The 22775-nt window shown below is 40.3% G+C and overlaps 1 protein-coding gene across 1 annotated transcript in view; it reads left to right on the top strand.

Moving 5' to 3' along the window:
- The window catches only part of SLC24A3 (solute carrier family 24 member 3), a 1194917-nt gene that overhangs the window by 815180 nt on the left and 356962 nt on the right, over window positions 1-22775 (top strand). Inside the window, exon 6 of the mRNA XM_086926908.1 lies at window positions 7043-7146. Within this exon, the coding sequence (XP_086783034.1) occupies window positions 7043-7146 (104 nt within the window). The remainder of the gene's footprint in view (window positions 1-7042; window positions 7147-22775) is intronic.

Here is a 22775-nt window from a genome sequence, read left to right as displayed (position 1 = left end):
AGCTACTTACCCGACAATGGAGAGAATAAATTAGCTGTTAGGTGCTCTCTTCCATCAAGTGTTAATGTCTGCAGACTTGGAGTTTGATTCAGAAGAACATTTATGAGCATGGGAAGTAGTACTACAAGAGTACTGTTTTACTTTCTCTTACATACTTTTGTGAGTCACCTCGGCAACATCCAATTAGTAAAAATTCAAAGATGACAGTCCTTGTGTACTTATTTGAATAATCCACTAGCAGCTCTCTATTGTTTAAACACTACAGTGCAAATTCCTGTAGCTGTGTAGAGATCATGTATGTACTAATTATGGATGTAAAGGGGTATAACCCTGGTGATAAGTTACCCAAACAATATATATAATAAGGTATGTGTATTATTTTGAACAGCACATCTTATTGCATTCACACTGCTGTCTGGCATACATATTTGCAGTCTACTTTTATGATCTAATTTCAATATAATATGATATAATGTGATATAATATAATATAATCATGACACATCCAAGCACAGGGTAGCATATCCCATTAAAACAATTCACAACATGTGAGTTGAGTGGAAAAAACCATCACGAAGTCTAAAACATGATTTACTGATAATAAGAGAAATATAAGAGCAGGCACCTTGAAGGCATTAGTGGTCCTCTGCATGAAAGGCCAAAGACATAATCTCAAATTGGAGTTCAAATTCTGGAAATCATTTCATCCCAAAACGGGATGGGGATATTGAAAACAATCCTTGCACAAAGGGTTTTCTTTTTAGGTCAGTAGGTACCTTACAACCAGAAAGACTTAATGATAAAGTTGAACTTAAATGTATTACTTGAATTTAAATAATTAACATGTGTTAGTTATATTATAATGAGACTAGTCAGGGATCAGATATAAAAATGTTTGTTAAACCAGATGGCAGAGTATTTTATTCGCTATTAATATAGGAATGAAACACTAGGGTTGGCAGTGTCATGTATTGTAAGTGATTGAGTCATTTAAGGAGATAGTTTCACTCAGCATATTCTTACTACATGGCTTGTAATTCATGAACTAAAACTCAAAAGGGTTGACAGTTACACATAAATAGTGGTTCTTTATATTGAGAAAAATTCCCTAGCAGAATAAATTGGCAAGTGTAATCTAAGACCACTGAATCCTATTAGTAAGGACCAGTGGAAAAGCAATAGTATACTCAGACATTTTCTAAATAATTGCCCAGACCACATGGACTGCGGGGATTGGATATTATTTGAAGCGGCAGTAGATTCATCAAGCCTGAAATAGATAAGAAGTATTTGGTTCATCTGTCGACTAGTCTGCCCTTACATCCAAACTAGATCAGTCGTGTTAAAGCCACATAGGCCTTTGCAATGGTATCATATGCATTCAGGACATTTCTTTCAGGACGTTTTCTCTACAACTTTGCAAGCTCACATCCTTTGTAAAGGATGCCAACATTAAATTGTGTCAAAGAAAATGTGCAAAAAGTAGATTTCAGGAGTAAACTCATCAAAAGATCACTTTTAGTGGACATATTCTCTTGTAAAAATGTTTGGAAGAAAAAATCACTCCCAATTCTTCAGCAAAAATGTTCCCTTAAAATTTTAAAAAGCCTTGAACTATGTAAACTTTGCAGAAATGTGCAGGCAAAATTGAAAGCCTATCCCATAGAAATGAATTACTGTCTTAGCAGAACTTGCAACATCAAAAAGAAACAATTCATACACATAGTGATGAAGAAACAGAGTTTAAAGAGCTATATGCCCCATTTCCATCCTTCTGAAGCATGATATAACTAGAACCAAAATGTCTTCCTTTCATAAAGATAAAGTGAAAAACTGATTGATGTAAAGCCTTGTCACACGGATAACAGCGATGGAATCAGACCAGTACTGTGCATTATGGAAAGAAAGAGTGCAGTGAATAGAGGTCAACCTAAAGCAAAAAAAGGAGATATCTCTCCCTGGCGTGAACAATACCTGATAAGTATATCTCCAGATTAAATGAGTTCTGTACAAAGCATATGCATGAACTTAAAGCTTAAGAAGCTCAGAGGCCTTGCATGAGCTGGTACAGTTTTTTTAAAATGTGCTACCTAACCCTGTTTTTATCTAACCTAACAATGTTTTCATGGTTAGAAAAGAAAGAAATTCTTGTGAGGTTACTAAAATACAATTTAACTAGTAATGAGGATTGAGATTATTGATGTACAAAGTGAATACTATTGAGATGGAAATTAACCCTGTCAACTTCCCTGTTTAGTCTAAAACATTCAGAGCATTCACAACAATCTCCAAATCTAACAGTATCAGATAAATTGGTATGTAAACAGTGAAGAAAGTTAGTAAATGATGCGTCGAGACTCATAGTGAATAAAGTCTGCCATCATTTAGATGTAATACTGTGAAGTTCCTAAGGCTACTTCATAAACATCTTGGAAACCACCCTTCAATCATAGCAATCCATGTGATTCTATTGTTCTAATCATCCATTTTGTGTTACAGACATCAAATCTGTTTAGGATGCTGACAATGTTCTATATATACACAAATAACAGCCTTACCACAAAGTATGAGTGTTTGGATGAATGAGTGTAGTTAAAATGAAGTACAGCTTCTGTTCTGTGATTTATATGATATAAAAAATGTCTTACAAAAAATATATATCGTAATAAACAATTTTGTAATTTTTTCTACCCATAGTGTCACTACTTTTATTAATATAAATGTGTTTAAATTGTTTATGAAGTAGCCATAGGAACTTCACAGCATGTATCTCCCTACCTAGGTGTACTTCTCACTAGTTTCAGGGGACCCCTTGTCTTTACAGTCATCATTTAGATGTAATAACATGATCAAAAGCACCGCTCAAATCCATAAAAGCTAAATGGATTGAAGTCCATTTTACCACAATATAGTTAATGATTAAATGCAGATTGAGGCTCTGCTCTATTGTCCCCAAAATCTGCCTAAAGCTTGTCAACAAGAATGTTGATAACAGAAGACCAAGCTAAATTTTTTCTCAAAATTACTCTCCCTGCTACTTTAACCACAGAATCAATAAATCATATGGGCCTATAGTGTTTTGGACCACTTCAATTACCCTTTTCTTAATCTAGAGACGATAATTGAATTTGTCCAGGAACACTGTAATCTCTAACAACTGGCAGAGTTTGAGATGTCGGTCAAAAGGGGGTCAAGAACTCTATATTGGATTTAAGCAGGTCTACAGAACGCAATCTGGTCCAAGGCATTTACCAGAGAGACTTTCAGAAGGAGTAGCTACCTGGCCATCATAATCAAAGCTAAAGCAAGTGCAATGTTTAGGTCAAAGGTAAAAATGGAGAACTGGAGAAACCATCATTATCATAAAGAACCTCAAATTGTGTAACCTACTGGTAGCTGAGAAGCCTACAAAGTTGCAGGACCCATACCATTCTTCTAGCCTGTTCCAATTGCATCCAAGCATCTGATCTAATAATACACATTCTTCATTTTAGGACCAACTTATAAGCTGCTCTGCAGGAAGCTATCTCAACTGTATGTCCAGGACGTCTACATAGAGCAGCCCGAAGGAAACAATTTGCCACAGAACAATCAGATTCACATCATTTACGGGAAGGCTGCTAAGTTGAACTGACAAGTCAAGTCAGCAACTTTGAAATAACAACACAAATGGACTTAAAAGAACTCAAAACAGAATTGTGTTTTAATCAAAATGAAGACAAACCTCAATTGTTGGTCAGAAAAGCCTCATAACTTCTTAGCATAATGGCCAGAATTCACTGTATAGCTGAGTCTGAAGTGTCCAATTCTCTTTTTTTTAAACATGTCTCCTGTTGTCAGTAATATTTTAGTATCTCCTAATGACATGGCTAAGTTCCAAAAAATCCAATTTATACATTTTGTTATCTGCTTCTTTAAATACAAATCATGTCGGAATCAAGATCATATGAGAGAAATTCCACAATTGATAATGAGTGGGGAAACTGAGTGTTTATTTGAAGAAGCAGATAACAAAATGTATCAGTTGGATTATTGAACTTGCCTATGTAATTAGGAGATATTAAAATATTACTGAGAACTGGAGAAATATAGTATTTGAAAGGAAAGCAAGGTTTTGCTTTCATTCTTTCAACAACAGTTTCAATAATGCTCCGTTGCCTGGCTTGCCTTTGCCCTCAGCTGCTGGCTCTGGCAACAGGCATTGTGATATCAGAACTCAACTGTAATAAGTTATTACAGTTGAGTTCTGACATAATTTACTTATAACTGGCGACCGGGTGCATCACACGTTGGCAGTTATAAAAAACTAGAGACAGGTTATTATACACGAATTACAGAACCTTATGTATTAAAAGACCTTACAATGGTGTTCCACGTTAATCAGCAGAGAGAAAAGGTTAGGGAGACTTAAATTAGAGCCAATTGTAGCATTGGTATTATCGCCAAGATCATATAAGTAGCAGGTGAGGGACGGTCAACAAGAAACGTAGGCAAGTTGCCAACCATATTAAAAAAGCATATAAAATAATTAAAGTCACTTAGTTCAAAACAATCATAGGCAAAATTAAACAAAAAGAACTGAAAACCATTTTCTCAAGAAATAAGAAACAGTTGAATGCTTGAGTGGCAAATGTTAGGAACACTGACAAAGCTGTTAAGAGATAGCCTGAACCAGGTTGGAAGCCCCTCCTACTTTGTCCAGAAGTGGATGGAGAAGAGAGCAAGTAATAATAGACAAACTCCACACATCTGATACTGTCCATATTTGTTGAAGTATAACAAAGTCAAAGTCTCTCAAATATGACAACCAACTGGCCAAACTCAGCTTAGAGTCCGCTCTTGCTATGGTCCAACTAACAAGATGCAGCAGGCCAATAGACCTGATGCAAAATCAGAACAAGGAAGAATGCTGTGTGTGAAGACTTTTTCCCTGATGTGGACCACGCACAAAGCAATACTGGAAGCTAAACTTCAGTCGTGGTGATCTAAGCAAACCGAGAGCTACAAAGTGGTAGTGAGTAAGTACAATAGAAAATAATGAGGAAGAAATAGGCTGGGAAACATTGTTACACATGGTGCACATTAGGTCCAGAGAAGGGTTTATAAAAAAAGGCCCAGTGGAAGAACTTAACTGAATCATTAATATTAAGAATGTCACAGAAATGTGTACACACTTTTAGCATGAAACATGTGTTTTACCACAGTTTCCAGGACCTGCAGAACCTAGGAACGTAGAAGCTGGACAAAATTTAGGATGTCAAGATTTGGCCCCAAATCATGATTTTCTTTTATCCTATTCTATTGGTCACATCTGATTACTAAATAGGAAGTTGAGATTTGGCCAGCCCCTTGCAAAACAGCTACGGGTTAAGGTATGCATGTCGAAGAGAAACATTTGGAAGATGTATTTAACTTATCTAGTTTGATACCTCAGTGAATATAGAACCTACTGCAATACACTGAAATCAGAAGGTCACAGATTGGAGTTCCAACGGTGCACACGCATTCTTACATCTCCCAAGGTTCATGAAAGGAATACCCTTGAGTTGGGCTACAATACTAATAATTATTTAGATAACCCTTATTGTTTTCATAGAAAAAAACTTATTTTAACAAAGGTAATGTATTCACTACACAAGAAAATTATTTTGATTGCTAATGTTATGGATTCCACAATTTTCCCTTATGCCTATAATGTAAAATTGAAACGGAGTCTAAATTCACAGAGGATGGGAGACAGAAAGACGCTGCATGATACCGCGTAGGTGGGAAATAGTAGACATCTCGGGTGACATTTAATTTACAGCTCCACTAAAGGAAAGTGCTATATGTTTCTCATAGGTGATTTTACCAAGCATAATTCCCCCCTTTATGCTTGGTAAAATGACCTATGATCTGGTAAATTTACCAGATACTCTCTCTCTGCTGATTCAGATCCTATCACTGGGCTTTGGAGCCTGTATTGTATTGTAATTGTATTTATGTAGCGCTTCCCTACCCCCTGCGAGTAACAAAGCACTGTGGTCCTGCAATGGAAGCAGAGTACTGCGAAGATTCCCTGAAGTACTCACGTTGCCTGATGGCAAAATGGAAGTACGCTGTCCTTCTGTGGGTTAGAATGTCCTGGGCAATCTCCTCCAAGGAATCAATGTGTTCAAAATGACCTGGGTGGGTTTCCCAGTGACCCGACTGCAGTTCCCATAGGCACACCATATTTGCAACCAGCAAAAGGTGGATTTTCCAGTAGTGTTGGCTGCTCTGATTCTGCCAGATGTGTCATACAGCAAAGCACATTGTTGGGGCCTCTTGCTGTCTTATGCACTCTTCCTACAGTATTTATGTTCCGTGCTGCTCAGCCAGTGGTTGGAATGTTTAGAGTGTTTGAGCTTGGATGAGAGGACAGTGAGACGGGCTGAGCAGCAGAATGCTGCTCCTGGTGGGGCTCTACCTGTAACCTGAACTAAACCTAATAAACCTACATCAATATAACTTACAAAGATCCATCTCTTGATTGTAACACACATCACCACTGAGAAGAAAGCAGCGGGGGTCCTAATTTGCATAGATGATGGCCCTAGCCAAATAGTATTGCAGAGACCATGAGAATGTGTTCCCTCAGTTGACCCACTATTTCTTGATGGGTAGAAGCATATGTCAGATACATATTCAAAGTCCAAACAATATGTCCACCTTTCATCTGGATTACACTTTTAAAAAGGATGCAATATGTAATGTCTCCAAATGTTGGGAGTCTCATGTGTTCTCTTCCAGGGGATCCTCATCAATAGTCATAAGCACATGAATATTCCCGCCCATGCGCGGGAATATTCAAGTGTTTATGACTTTGATGAGGATACCCCTGGAAGAGAACTAGGATTACAGGTAAGTAACGTATCCTTCTGTGCACTACCACAGGTCAAGAATGTTCATTAATAGATGTACAATTTCATGTGGTGTGTAGTCGAAAATGTTTATTTCATTACCAATGAACACAGGCATTGTGAATTATAGCACCTAAACATCAATCTTTCCCCCCCTCACAGGCGTTTTCATCACTAAAGGCGATGTGGGAGTGGGAACAATCGTGGGCTCTGCTGTATTCAACATTCTATGTATCATCGGGGTCTGCGGCCTCTTTGCAGGACAGGTAAGAACAAATACTATTGAAAGTGCAATATTGCATGAACAATATGTCACTGGATGTGAAGCTACAACTGTTGTAACCGAATCCAATTGGCAATCTTGCAGAAATACAACCGCATGAGATACTTTGTAAAGGACTCTAATTTGCTTTATTTCAAATGTGATCGAACCCTGGTTCATTGAAACCATGCCCTGGAGCAAATCATTAGCATGCTTCCCTGCGGGTTTTGATTACATTTTGAGTTGCATGCTGTGAGAGGCTTCTGGATTTCATTTCTGAAATTTAGAAGAGACTTGCCTTGCAATATTTTGTTGCTGAGTTTGTCCTACTTTGTCGCCTGTGACTGTGAATTACCTCTCCACCCCAATTGTTTTAGGATAGGGCAGTTCACCTGCTGATAAATATTAATGAGGCATGTAAAAACAATATATAATCTCTAGGGGCCAACTAAAATACCATAATTTGACTACCTATGCAAAAGAAATGCCTCAGATTAGATTGGGAATTTGTCTTAATTCTTTACTGAGAGTATTTAAAAATCTTCCAAATTATATCTTGCACCTCACCTTCGTACGTCATTATTCAGACCCGCTTGATGCGCGCTGTTCGGATGCTAATTTAGAGGTCAGAGAAAGCAGGGTATCCGCCAGAAGATACTGCCCTACAGCCCAATTCCTCCCTTTTTAATGGTCAGAGAAAGCACTTGGGTGTTGTCAGTGGAGCCTCATCTTTCTCAACCTTTGGAAACACTCTGCTGGGTTTCGACCACAGGCCTGTCAGCTTAACAGTGCCAAAGGACCAGTGGCGTAGCAAGGGAGGGATGCACATATGTGGCTGAACGCGTGACCAAAAAGAAACCATATTCAGAAAGATGCATTATGTTGCAGGCATGAAATGATGGGGGTAACTTACTTGATGGTGAGGTGCAAAGCCAAGAGATTTGGAGGATGTTGGTTGAGGCATGTTTTTTGGTTTGTGTTTAAAATTATTTGGGAAGTTAAAAAGTCCCTTGGTCCCTATTTCAGCTGTAAATTGATGAGGAGATATAATTTGTTACATGGATGTACTTCTAACTGGGTGCGAGTGTACACCCTTGCAAGACTATATTCAACTTTATCTACACCGACCCAGTAGGATTGCTGGAAGCAGATAGTATACGCAGAGTCTATTTGTTGTGTCCATAAGTGACTCCTGTGATCACTCGGTTGTCTTTAGCCTCCAAGTGTGCATTGCAACTTTCTTGAAATAAATCATGCAATGTAAATTGCTCTAGCACCACAAGTTGTCAAATATAGTTGCTGCACAAAAAATTAAGAATGACCCATAATTGTCAGAAGAAAAGGTTCATGCAGGTATGTGGACATTTATCCAGTTTGCCACAGCGAAACACAGTAACATTTACCATCTGTCAGGGTTGGATGCTTCTCACCTCACTACAGGGCGAAATGGATGTTCAATTCAGAAACCAATTTATAGATTAATAAGTGTAACTGTGGTGCACGTTGTTGAAACTAGTTGATTTAATATGTCTTTCAAATTATTAAATGGGTGGAAGGTGTAATGGTGGGTGAGGAGTAAGGCTTTGAGTAAGGATGCAAATAGGAGAAAGATCACTCATAGCCAATCCAAAATGTACAACAAACAGTTACACATTAACTTCTTATTTAAAAAAAAATACGACTAATGAAAACTACAATAAACAAGATAATTTACAATATGTACTCAGTTGAACACACTATGTTACAATATGCCTTTGTTATAATGATGCAAAAATGTGCAGGAGGCAAGCAAATTTCAGGGGAAAAGAGGTAGGGGATCATGGTGTGTGGTAAAGCATATCCACCAATGTCAACCGCAAACGAATACAAATACGGTTGTAAATCAGCAAAGCGCCCACTATGGAAGGGTGAGAGGCCGCTCCATAGGTACAAAAGCACGCTTTAATAATGAGTGACAACATGTATGCTTATGGCTGAAAATGAGCATTGTGAACTGGCCTTGTAGTTATTGTAAGTAATCATTTTCGTTGTTAAAGTAGTTCAGTGGTTAGCAATTGGTTAGTGTTTGGTGGTCCCGAATTCTCCAGTGATGGAATGTACGCCCGTTTTTTAGGACTTCTTTGCAGATTCTGTTTATTATGTCTTTTAATTTGTGGGAATTTAGAATCTTGTTTTCCTCCTTCTTCTCACGTGAACGAACACATGCCATATTGTGTTCTGAATTGCACAGGAGACAAAAGAAAATCGCAATCAAACCACACAAAGTCTGTTTCCAAAGCCACTGTAAAAAAATGTCATTTCAGATGTACCCAGGCACTCTGCTTTTTAGGACAGATAGTTTATTTTTGGCTATCACTGTGATCACTTGCTACTGAGTGCAAGTGCACATTGCCATCTTGTACCTAATCTTCTGTTTTGTTCATTGCCGGAGAAGGAAGGAACAAGAGAGCTGTCTGGATTGTCAGGCAGTCTGTGACCAAGGTTGCTTATCAGTGCTTGCCATTGCATGACTTTGACATGAAGGGCAAAGACAGCAGATGTTGCCAATTACTATTCTTAGCACTGTACAGTCAGCAGGATCAGAATTGGGTGTCACAGAAGTAAGGAGGGCTTTTCTGTGTAACTGATTCTCCTGTTTCTGTCTGACAGGCACTTTGTGCTGGGGAATATGTTACTGCGATGGTGACAACCTGTGCACTTTCATCGTTTTTAATTTTGTTCACAAAATAAAAGTCCTATGCTCATGCAAAAGGATGGAAACTCGGCAAGTCTGGCAACACAACTCTACAAAAGTGTGGGTTTTATGTGTTTAAAAAAACATAAAATAACATTTTCCAAATTCAAACAGCGTCACCCTACCATTTCAATTTGATTTTACAGAAAGCAGAGAGAATGTGTTGCTGAAATCTATTATTTACAAAGGTTATTACCCCCAGGTTTTACTTCCTGCTGAATTCCTAATCACAGTTGTGTCCTTTTGTGAGCTGTAGATATATGATGGACTGCTTTCCTTAGTTACTTTATAGTCAGAGTTCAGTGGGTATGTATCCTAAAAAAAGAACTATCGGCCACATGCATCAAAGTCCGGTTTTGCGATTCCTTATTTGCGATTTTTAGGGAATCGTAAATAAGGAATCGCAAAACGGGATGCATGATTGAAAGTGCATAAAATTTGCGATTCGGTAAAAATCGCAATTTTTACCGAATCGCAAATATTTTGCGAATTCCAATTTGCGAATTCACAATTCCCATTGATTCCTATGGGCCAAAAGGCCCATAGGAATCAATGGGAATCGCGAATTCGCAAATTAGAATTCGCAAAATGTTGATGGATTCCATGGGTGCAGGGGATGGTCCAAAGGACCCCCCCCCCTGCACCCCTGAAATGTATTTTGAAGTGCATGTTTCAAACTCACATGTCCTAAGGACATGTGTGTCTGTAACATGACAGTGTTTTGAAATGCAAATTTGAGCATTTTAACACATTTTCGCAAATTACCACGAGGTTCAACCTCGTGGTAATTTGCACCCCCTAATTGCGAATTTGCAATTTTAAAAGTAATCATGTATTGCTTTTAAGGAATCGCAAATTCGCGATTCCTTAAAAGCAATCGCATTTTTGGAATTTGCCAAAAATAGCGATTTTACCAAAAATGCTTGATGCATCCCAAAAACCTATTTAGGAATCGCAAACGGCCGAATTTTGCGATTCGCAACGTTTGCACTTCCTAAATAGGTTGAAGCATGTGGCCCTAAGTGTGACACGCTCAGTATCTGTATGGCTTTCCCAGTGTGTGAGCATCATCACCTCCATATGATCCCATCAGCAGTCTTCGGCCCACGCAGCTAAAACGATTAAAATTCACTTAAAATCAATTCTTGTTTAAAACATTAACATAGTAAATGAGAACCAAGCTGGCAGTGAATCAATTTCCGTAGTTCATTACGGCTTTAAGTAGATTGAAGAAGCATCATATTTTACGATGAAGTTGGACTGATGCACATGAAAGGCAACTCAGTCTACTGCCCTACTAAAACCATGATCATTCTCTTGTTCTGGGGTAGTAAACCATATAGGCTGAGCAGTGCGTGCCCGATCTGTAATGTCATTGTAAAAGTTAACACTGTTGTGATGTCGTTAGCTGTATGCCTCCAAGATATTTTTTTAATTTATTTTATTTTACTTTATTTTCAGTGGTGGCTACTACCGGGGAGTAGTGGTGGGGTGGGAAAGAATGGGGGTGGGGGATGTTAAATAAATGAAAAAAAGAAAAGGGGGAAAAAGAAAGAAAAAATGCACTTACCATCCTACTTGCCGACTCTCCTCCGTCCTCTTCATCCACAACGCAGGAACAGGAAGCACCCAGGCTCCCCTAGCCAATCACAACACTTCTTTAGTGCAGGGTTGTGATTGGTCCGAGTGCCATGGTTCGGTACTCAGGGGACTTGGTTCTCTCTTGTTGGCATGTTCCTCTCCAGGCTGTGTATTACAACCTGGTGGGGAACAAGCATAGTGCGCATGACTGTTTGGCTGGCCGAAGATGGCTGGACAAACCATCACGCGCACTTTGCAGAGTGCCCATCACTCCTTCCCCTGCTTTGTGGCCAGCACAACCCAGCCAGCACCTTTACAGCCCCAGCCAATAGTGAAAAATAAATTGATAATAACATTGCTATTATCATTTTATTTTTCCTGTGAGGCAATACTCCTCCACCTTAGTGGAGGAGCCACCACTGTTTATTTTATTTTAGGTTTTGTATATCACCACGTACTACACTAAAGTGGCCTCAGAGTGTTTTGGGTAGGCACATGCAAGAGAGGGTGGTATGTAGTGTAATATTCCATATGATAGAACTGGTGTTTTGTGGAATGAGTCTAACATCCAGCGTCATCTAGCAGCAGTGGTCAGTGTTTGTAGAGTCTTTTTTCCAAGTATAACCCATTTAGGTGACAAAGTCTTGTAGCCCAAGAGTCTCTAGAGCCAGGGTGAGGATGTGGAGCCAATAATATTCATCAATGCAACTCTTCTCTACATGCCTATATTAATTTTAAAAAGTTGAGTAGGAGAGATTTATCATCTGACATAGATCTAGAACAGCTTTCTCAACTACATCTAAACGGAATACACAGATTTGCCGTGTGACCACCTGCAGACCACTTCCCATTTTTGCTATATATCTACTGTGGGTTGTTAGTTTTCTAATATTTATTTCTAGAAAGGATAAGTGACAAACAGCATGGCTCCAAGTGAAATTGATGAACATTTAGGCTATCGTTGATCAGAGATCTAGAGATAGAAATGCTCTTGAACGGAAGCTGATTTGCATATGGGTGGGTCCAAACTGGAATGGCATGGTGAGCAAAAAAACGATGGATTTGGGCCCAGATCTCTGTACTGGGGTAAATGTATGACATTGTTCTGCATTCTGTCCATAAATAGTTCTTTTGGACCTTGAAAGAAAGCTGTCACATTTCAATACAAACCCATTGGGAGTGATTTGCAAATTGTAGTATTTGGGATTTTAGCATAGCTGCATACCCCCAGGCTTGATGTCCTGGTGAATGCCTTGATCAAAATGAAAAAAAAGATTCAGAAGTGGAACCACTACGGCTGTAAGATTAAACAGAGCAAGAATCAAGTACTTCACCTAAAAGATCGTAAGAAGTGAAATGGAAATGGATCAACCACACCTTAACTGACATATGTAAACAGGAGAAATACATAATGTACCAAAGACCTGTTAAAATCTACGACTTATGTTAAAACCCAGTGAATAAGTACTCTCAGTACTCTTTAGCATATGGGTTCTCAGGGCTGATCTAACTCTCTATGAATATCAATCCTGTCACACATTCTTTTTTGGAGATATATTGCTTAATGGTCAGATAGAAGCACACCTTTCACATCAGCTTCAGTGCAAGGATGGGCATGAAAAAGGAGAACAAAACTATTTTGGAGTTGTTCATGCCTAGAGCAGCTGTGTGGCATGTACACTCTTCAGTTCGCCTGTCAACTCCACAGTGTCTACCGTCTATTCTTAAAGGGGGCGGAGACTTCAGACAATAATCTTGACCCGAAGCTATTTTTTTAATGTCTTAAAAAAATGACTAAAATAAGACAGCACCACAAATTTAGGGCAGTTATTGTTGGAGATGTATCTGTGAAGGTATAGAACTGCCCATGTCTGAAAACAGAAAGTGTTAACAGATTTTATTTTGTAGAGTGGGCGTGGGACAATGCTTTTTTGTCTGGAACTGTCAAATTGACCGCCACACGTCAGTGAAAATCATGTTGTGCTACCGCCTAAGAGTTAGGAGAAATTGCTGCCTGACTAGACGAGCAGGGTACTGGGCTCTACTCCCTGCTTTCCTGTTGTTAGTAGGTGACACTGATAGATTTATTATCCAGAGTAAAGAGACAGCAGACTCTTAAGGAGAATATGTAGGCATATGATTACTCCATTTTTTACCATTATACAGCACACAGCAGTGGAAGATTTCTCAAAGCTATTTTCTTGACGGGATGTAAACATATCAATATACAATTTGGAATTGGTCTAGCAGAATCATGAAATAAGTGTGTTTCAATTGAATTTGTTAGGAAATATCCACAGAGGCAAATCCCAATGGAATTGCACAAAAAACATAATTACTACGAAAGAAGCAATGCCAGAGCATGATAGTTCCTTTCGCACACAGGCATCTTTTTACAAACGTCCAGTGGTGTTCTACACACAACACACATACATTTGAGATAGACAGGTGTCTTCAAAAGTTGGCATGTGCAGGTCCAGAAGTGTTCATTGAGTGTTTATGGCCTATTTAGATTAAATAGGGCCTGCTAGAGATAGAAACCTATATGTAGGCTTGAAAGGCTCCTGCAGATTTGGAGAGCTTAAAATGTGTTACAACATATGCAACCATTTTTCACGCATCAGATAACTTCTAAAGCTGCTCTATCAGCTGAACTAACTAACAAGGTCAAAGACAATCAGTCCACCATTTTGGAATCATGTATTGAATCAACTATAGGGGGCTGGGAAGCAGAACAGCTCATGTGGGAGTACATTTGATTCTGCATTAAGGAGGTTTCCATATCTTATGTGAATTATATAGTTTTAGCATTAAGGCCTACCTATATCTCGCTACCGTGATCACTAAGGAATTTGATGATATCACTTCCAGAGCTGTAATTGGCTTGATAAATCTTCCCTTATTCTTTTAAATAGTACTACATCTGATGAATAACTCTGTTATTGGCCATTAATAAATAGCTTGCCTTAGAGGCTAATACTTATCTCCGCTTTGCCAGGTTTACATGGACATCTAAGATGCTGGATTGCATAATGATATAAGAAAATCATGCATGCCTAAAAGATTATGAACGTCTGAACTATTACTAATCACGGTTTCTCTAATGGAAGGATACTATGTTGAGTATCATGTTTGATGATGTCCTGACCACAGCTCACAATATAGGTTAATCCCTAATTATTCATTGAGATTTACTGGATGTCTTTGATATGGTTGTCAAATACCTCCTTTTTGGGCATCTGAATGCAGACACAACTGATCTGAATCTGGGCTGCATCTGTGACTAATCTGCACTGGTTCCAGTATTTTAGGATGAGAAGAAAATAGACTGTGACATCAAGGATTTTTTTATCTTCTCTGGTGGCAATAGAATATATTTTGGCCTGGTGGTCACTTTTGCCTCATGTGATGGTCAATGTCTTCATGAAGTTATTGATGAACACTGAGAGTCTGCAATGCCATCCCTATACAGATGATTGAATTATTTATCTTCCTGTTAGTGGCCAGAAAACACTCTGAACTCAGTATCAGCGATGATTCATGTGACAACTGGCTGAATGAGTTCTAGTGAGCTCAAACCGAATTTAGCTAAATAAGAAATTATTTTGTTGGGCTTCTAAACACATTTTGCACAGTTCATTATTGATTTCTCAACTTCCTAATTTTCATCCATGAAATTGCCTTTGTTACTAAGGTAAAGAATTTGCGACTGCTTCTGAATTCCACGTGTAGGAGGTCTCCACAGATTGGTGAAGCTGTATCATAAAAATAGTGCTGTACACAGTGTTGTGCATGGTGGACATGTATATCAGTGGACAGTCCTCTGAAACCTGATGGAAATTGTGCAGTATTAAGCCCTTTTTACTTTACTTTCTCTTAGAGCATTATCTTTTCTTGAATTTTTTAGCACTAAACTTGTTTAGATCGTGATGTGTGCATAGCATACAAATAAACAAAGTAATACATTATTTAATTGATAAAGACATATGAATAAATTTGAAAGCTCAAACTCATGACGGAAGACCATGCTTATTTGTAGTGCAGGTGGCTAATGTGCTACATTCACCCTGTACTTGACTCATTGCCAGAGAGAAGCATCATGGAATACTCAGTTGGGTTATTTACCTTAGGCTTGAAGGTAAAAAAAAGAACTCGAACTGCTGTACATCTGTAGGAAATTGGGTTACTGGTTGAGGGGGTGAAACCCGACTCAAACAGCAATTACAAGTCTTGTCAGTGTGAAAAACAAGCAAACCCAAACTAACCTGTGCTCAACCCTCTGGTAGCTGGCCACAAAAGCGGTCAGGCTTCACTTAGAGGCAATGTTTAAAGTATTTATGCAGCACGTAAATGGAAATAAAGCGAAAATGCGAAATCCCACATCAATTTAGAAAAATAAAGTAAATTTTGAATGAATTATGCGAGACCAAAACAATAAAAATCCAATTAGTAGAACTGGTGATGTTTCTTTTTGAATGTTCAAGTAAATGTAGTGCTAAAAAGCACCAAGTGCCAACTGTGGTTATGTGGTCTTGCAGAAGAAGCTTGAAACCGATCAGCAAGGCTTTTGGTTGCTTTGTGCCAGATTTGGTGAAGACCACAGCTGGGCTGGAAAGACAACTTTATCCCCACTTCCAAGGGTCTAGGACTGGGGGCACCACTTCGGTGGTTAAGACTCACAGCAGGCAGAGTCCAGCTGAAGAGTTCAAGAGTTTTGGAGACTTTTCTGTCCCTAATGGTCTGATCAGGAGACCAGCCAGCTAGGCCTTGGAGTCACTCTGGTGCTCCTGGGTTCAAGATGCAGATCCAGTCCTTCTCATTCAGCAGAGTAATGGGGCAGCAGAGTAGCAGTCCTTCCAACAGAACAGTACAGCAGTCCTTTTGAGTCTTCCCCAGGACCATATGTATACTGAAGAGTTTTTATACTTGGTGCCAGATTTGAAGTAGTAGAAGTTTCTTGAGGTTCCTACCTCCAAAGGTGCTTAGAATTTCCTGCTTTCCTGCCCTGGTCCCAGCTTGTCTGTGGCACAAAACACTGGTGTGAAACCCTTTGGTAATGTCCTGAGGCAAAGTCTTTATGATGTGCACATGTGGGAGGTGACAGCTTCTTCCCTCATCAAGTCAGACATTGTCCATCCTGCCAACACCTATCCTGTTTTTGTCTCACTGTCTGAGAAAAAAACACAAAGACCAACTTCTAACTGCACCTAGCCATGTGACCCAGTATACAGGCTGCAGGCACTAAATGGTTAGGTCAAGAAAGTGCCAACTTTCTATATGTGGCATTTACAGACTTGTGACTTAAGAAGGGTTTTAAATGAAAACTTTTTAGTGACCAAACTCAACTTTCTTGCCTGCTCTTAATTGGTAGTTATAACATATTAAATCAAATAAGGTAACCTACTGTTATCCTATGGAGAGGCAGGCCTTGCAGTCGTGAAAATCAAATTTAAGGGTTTTACACTACCACAGTATGTAAAACTTAAAAGTACATGTCCAACTCTTTAAGGACACTGCACCCTGCCCTATGGGCTGTTGCGGGCCTGCCCAAGAGGTTACCTATAGGATTAAAAAGGAAGATTTAGGCCTGGCAAAAAAAAAGTTTGCCAGGTTGAAATGCCAGTTTGGAACTGCACACACAGACTGCAATGGCGAGCCTGAAAAATGGTTAACAGGTGTGGGTGGAATAGTCCGTGCTGCGGGCCCATTAGCAGCATTTAATTTACAGGACCTGTGTAATAATAATATATAATATAATATAAATGATTTGTGTCTGATCAAGAAGCAAAGAATTCCATACTTTAGAAGCCAAAAGGTCAAAAGAACATCCTCCCAGTCGTGCTTTTACCACCCTGGGAGTAGCAATAAGCGACGCCCCACTGGATCTGAGATTTCTGATCAATACATGGAATTTTGCCAAGGAGTGTCAGTATCGGGGTCCCTTCCCATTCAGGATTATGTGACAAAAACACGGAGTGTTGAAAGGAACTCTCTTCTTCATAGGGAGGCAGTGTAAATTGGCAAACGCAGACCAAATGGGCGCTGGCCTTGGGATGTTAAGCAGCAGCTGTGCAGCAGCATTCTACACTTTCTGTAGTTTAGCCAGTCTGCTTTGTGAGACATATTAAGATAAAGCACACTAAAGTAGTTCAGCCTATCAAAGACTAATGCCTGAATTTCTGATTTCCAGGTCTCCACTGGGAGAAAGCCTTAAGATTTTTCTCAGATTTTTCAAATTGCAAAACACTTTCCCACCTGACTGGAAATCTGGTTGTCAAAAGATAGATTGGCATCAAACCATATGCCGAAGTTCTTCACTTTCTGCCACCACACCTAGGACCAGATCGAAAATTGTTTTCCTTCTAGCTGTACTTCAGATTTACCAGCATTTAGATTGAGGCAACTCTGAGCCATCAACTCTGCCAGCTCCACCAAACAGGATCTCAGGCGGGTTGCAGAGGCTTCTCTGTCCTGGGATAGGGTAATAATGAGCTGCGTGTCATGGGCATACAACAAGATATTAAAGCTGTGGCGCTTGATGACATCTACAAGGAGGAGCATATAAAGATTAAACAAAGTGGGACTTAAAGCCGAGCCCTGTGACACTCCCTGCTACAGAGACACAGACTCTGAAAAAAAGGCACTGGGCCACCTGAAAGGTGTGCTTCTGAAGAAAGGAGGCTATCCTGTGCAAGGCCATCCCCCCAACTCTGTTATTCCAAAGCCGTTCCAGCAGAATATACAGGCCCCCCGGAAATGCCAACACTTGGGCAGCTAACTTAGCAAACCACATCACTCCTTTTCATCTTGACTCCAAAACCTTCACGCTTCTTGGAGATTTAAATTTGCACCTCGAGGATTCCACCAACATGGCATGCAGTAACTTACTGGATGACCTAGCTGCACTCAACGTAAAACTGCTCAATTCAGGACCCACTCATAAGGTAGGGCACCTGCTAGACCCCATATTTTCTAATATTCCCGAACTAAAATGGCAAAAAACCAGTCCCATTTGCTGGTCAGACCACCATCTCATTCACTTCTGCCTAACATTACCAGCACTCCCTCCAACTAACATGACCTGGCCTGCTACTTCCATGAGAAATTGGAAGCTACTTGATGCTGAAAAATTAAACCAAACCCTTGTCAATAAACCCCCTACCCAGGCCCTGGATATGGAAAGTATAGCCGAAGCAACACATTCATGGCTGGGAAATGCAGCAGATGAATGTCTCCCTCCATCCCAGGCAAAAAGGAATGTCCACCGTCCCCCAGCCCCCTGGTTCAACAAACTCTTAAAAATCGAAAAATCAAAGTGCAAAGTCCTTGAAAGGCAGTGGAGAAATGGTATCTGTGGTGACGCTCTAAAATAGATCGAGTCCTTCCTGACACACAGTACATTCCAGATCACCTCTGCTCTCGCCTGTTCGGATACATTCAGTGCCCCACACGGAGTACCTCAGGGCTCCATTCTGAGCCCGCTGTTTTTCAACCTCTACCTCAGACCCTTAGCTGACCTAGCAGACAGCGTAGGACTCACCCTCATGACCTACGCTGATGACTCCCAGATCATCTTTTCACTGTCAGACTCTAACCATTTAGCTCCTTCGCTTCTCAAACAGGGGCTCCATAAAATCTTCAGCTGGATGTCCACCAACCAGCTGAAGTTGAACGGTTACAAAACCGAGATCCTCCTTTTAGGGAAAAATAAAGATCTATGGAACTCTTCCCACTGGCCCCCGAGTTAGGAAACCTCCCCACCCCTGCAACCCAGGTAAGAAACCTAGGGGTTATCATTGATAACGCCATTTCCATGAAACAACAGGCCAATAAGGTGGCAGGCCTCTGTTTCACCATCATGAAGTGGCTGAAAAAAATCCTATGGATGCTGCCCCTTTCCACCCAAAAGACCGTAGTCAACGCACTTATAACATCTTGTCTTGACTACGGCAACATTCTTTATCTGAGCTCAAACCAGGCAGTCATCAAAAGGTTACAGCTCGTCCAAAATTCAGCTGCGAGACTCTTGTGCAGAATTCCAAAAATGGCCAGTGTGTCGAAGCACCTGAACGACCTGCATTGACTCAGGGTGGAAAACCACATCAGGTTCAAAACCCTGAGCTACATGTTCAGGATTAAATCAGGAACGGCACCGGAATACCTGCAATCACTAGCTACTCCCTACGTACCAGCAAGAAACCTGCGCTCCCAAACAGCAGCAAACTTCGCGGTCCCCAGGTTCAGATTGACAAGAATGGGAGGAAGATCCTTCTCTGTCCGAGGGCCTATTCTCTGGAACTCACTCCCCCCCCCCACATTCGCAAAGAAGACAACTATGCCAGGTTTAGGAAGAACATAAGGACTTGGCTTTTCCAGAAACAACCATACTGAACATGCTCATCTCATACCTCGGCTCAACTACATGTCGTCGGCGCCGGGAAACCCTTTTTGGGTAGCTGCGCGCCATACAAGTGTAAAAAATAAATAAATAAATAAATAAATGGTGTGGGAACAGTATCAAAAGCTGATTTATATCCAACATGATCAGTGCTGCAGTTTTGCTCCGTTCGCTATTTGTCTCAGGGATTCTAATGCTAACAGCAGTGCAGACTCCATGCTGAACTGCAGTTGAAAGGCTGATTGGGTCTCATGTAATAGATCCTCTGCTTCAATAAAATTGATAAACTGATCCTTCACTTGTTTTTCAGCCACTTCGACAATTAACGGAAGGGAAATAGCCCTCAGATTTTCCGGTTTTGCTGGGTCTAGGGAAGGTTTTTTCAATAAAGGCACAGCAATGGCCTGCTTCCACCTTGAGGAAACATGCCCTGATACACGAGACATTTTGAGCAGATCATATAGCCCTAGAATGACCTCCTTACTTCGCTCCAAAATCATCGATGAGCCCGGGTCCTTTGTGATCCTGATTTTACTGTGCCCCACAAAGTATTAAATATTAAATATTAAACCTACGGAGTCTTGTCTTCACCTCCCAAGGTTTAAACCAGACTAAGAAGCATGGAGCATTTGTAGCCTCCTTTGAGAAAGAATTTTAATGCTCAGGACCTTATAGTGAAAAAAAGAGCGATCACGCTGCACCGCTCATCAGTAGGAGTACGGAATGAAACAACCCGATCTAAAGAAGATAATGATTTAACATTCATAAATAGCCCCGACAAGGAGTACTGAAGTTGCCCAAATGTATTGGAATAAAAGAGGATACATCTTTTTCTAATCTGCTTATGATAGATAGTCTTGTGATAAATACCTACGTCCTGAATGTTATAATATCAACGCCAATGGCGCTCGAGAGGCTTACAAGACATTTTGGCATCCAAAGCTCTCCTTTAAACCATTTGGCTGATGGTTTAAGCCCTTTAGCAGTGTGACTCGTCACTGGTGCAATATAGACTAGCGCATCTGTGATCCAATTTTCTAGTTGTGACTTGACCGCTTCCACCTTACCACATAAAGTTTGGCGACTTGATGCTGAACCCTCCATGAAGGCGACAGGGGTGACCTTCCTGCAACTGCGTGATTTATTCTGACTACCTAAACTTGCACTCAAGATAAGACTAGGTTTAGAAATATGAAAAGGTATGGCCCAGTGGTCCAACCAAATAAGGGATAGAAGAATCCACTACCCCCGAAAAATTAGAAAAGATTGGATCTAACGTGTGGCTCATCTTATGCGTGGGCGCATGCACCGGTTGGACACACTGAAGAGGTTCTAGACCTTCTACATGCATGGTAGCCGACTTACAACATGTGTCTTCCATATAACGATTAAGATCACCCAGAGCTAGAAAATGGGAATAACACAATAGAAAAGAGGGCAAATTATCATCCAAAGCAGTGGCAAAGTCAAAAGGCAAACCCGGTAGACAATAGATCAGAAACCCAGCTAGGGAAAAATTGCCAGATAGAGCCTCATAGCCCGCCATATTTATCTCAGAAAAAGTACTATAAAAATGTTGTCCAAAAATAATAGCAATCTCTTCCCCCCCTGAGTCTGTCTATCAAGTCTCACAATCGCATTTCTCCACGGAATTGCAGTTAAAATATCAGTTGCCAAATGTTCAGTAAGTTGCGTCTCAGAAAGAAATAAAGCATTTCTCCGGTGATGTATAAAAAAATCAAAGACCTTCATTTTTTGCATCGCAAGAGAATGACAGTTGCCCATGTAGCAGCATGGCCTAACTAAATTGGAATGACTCTCACATACCCCCAAAGGCCCTGCTTACAGTGTGGAAGACAGATGTGTACATCTACCACAGCCCCTGGTGCCAAGGGAAACATCTAGCATGTGCCAGCAGTCCTCAGCAATAGTAGGGGCAAGATGCCTAATTTTTCTCACTGTATAGCACCTAATATCTGTCTCTAACCAAGTAGGGTTCTTGGACCTTGGCACGATCCGGATGTGGATGGGTGTAGATGGGCTTGCCTTAGGCATGCCTTCGGCACACGAGCAGCCTGGTCGAGCCATGCCCCCACAAAAATAGTGCCCAAAAATACATCAAGACCGGCAACCACTAATGATGGCGGACGGCACAACGATCCTCGCTCACTTCAACAGGGGAGTCAGAGTAAATAGATAGAGCATCTGATATTGGCACAAAAATAAAAATACAAGTGCAAAATCCCTGAAGAGGTACATGTAGTATAACTTTACTAGGGACTTACCAGTAAATATATGTGCCAATTGGGTGAAAGCCAATTTTATCATATTTTAGGGAGAGAGCTAAAGCACTTCAGCACTAGTTAGAAGTGGTAATGGGTGCAGAGGCCTAAGGCCAATAAAAACAAGACGCTTTAAGGAAAAAGCTGGCGGGGGGGGGGATCAGGCAAAGGATGTCAGGTTCAATAGTATCCAACAGGCGGGCTTCAGTCCCTATGTTTTACTATAGAATTGCTATCAATATATTTCAACAACATAAAGTTGATTAAACCCAAGAAGGTGTTATGTTGCAAGTGATTGAATCCTAGACATGTTGACAACGAGGGAGGGAGATAAAAGCTCTAATAGACTCTTGTCATTGTGTTGATGGGATTGTCTTCTTCTGGTAAAACGTGAAAAATTGCTGCTTCCGTATTTATTTCACAAACTGAAATAAGCAGAAGTGAGATCACTTGACCTCTTACACTGATAGCAAGCCTTTCTTCTTCTTTTTTTTTAAATACAATATTGAAAACCTGAGGCAGCAACACGTTACTATTACCCAATTCGACTTTCGGTCACCACTCTCCTGCTAAAGGAGAGTCTCTAACCACTCATCAAGACATTTGCTCAATCCATACATTTCTTTGTTCATGATCTG

Source organism: Lissotriton vulgaris, chromosome 6 (assembly GCF_964263255.1).
Source record: "Lissotriton vulgaris chromosome 6, aLisVul1.2, whole genome shotgun sequence".
Lineage (NCBI taxonomy): Eukaryota > Metazoa > Chordata > Amphibia > Caudata > Salamandridae > Lissotriton > Lissotriton vulgaris.
Note: the sequence above shows the minus strand (reverse complement) of the source record. Positions and strands in the feature narration are given on the sequence as shown.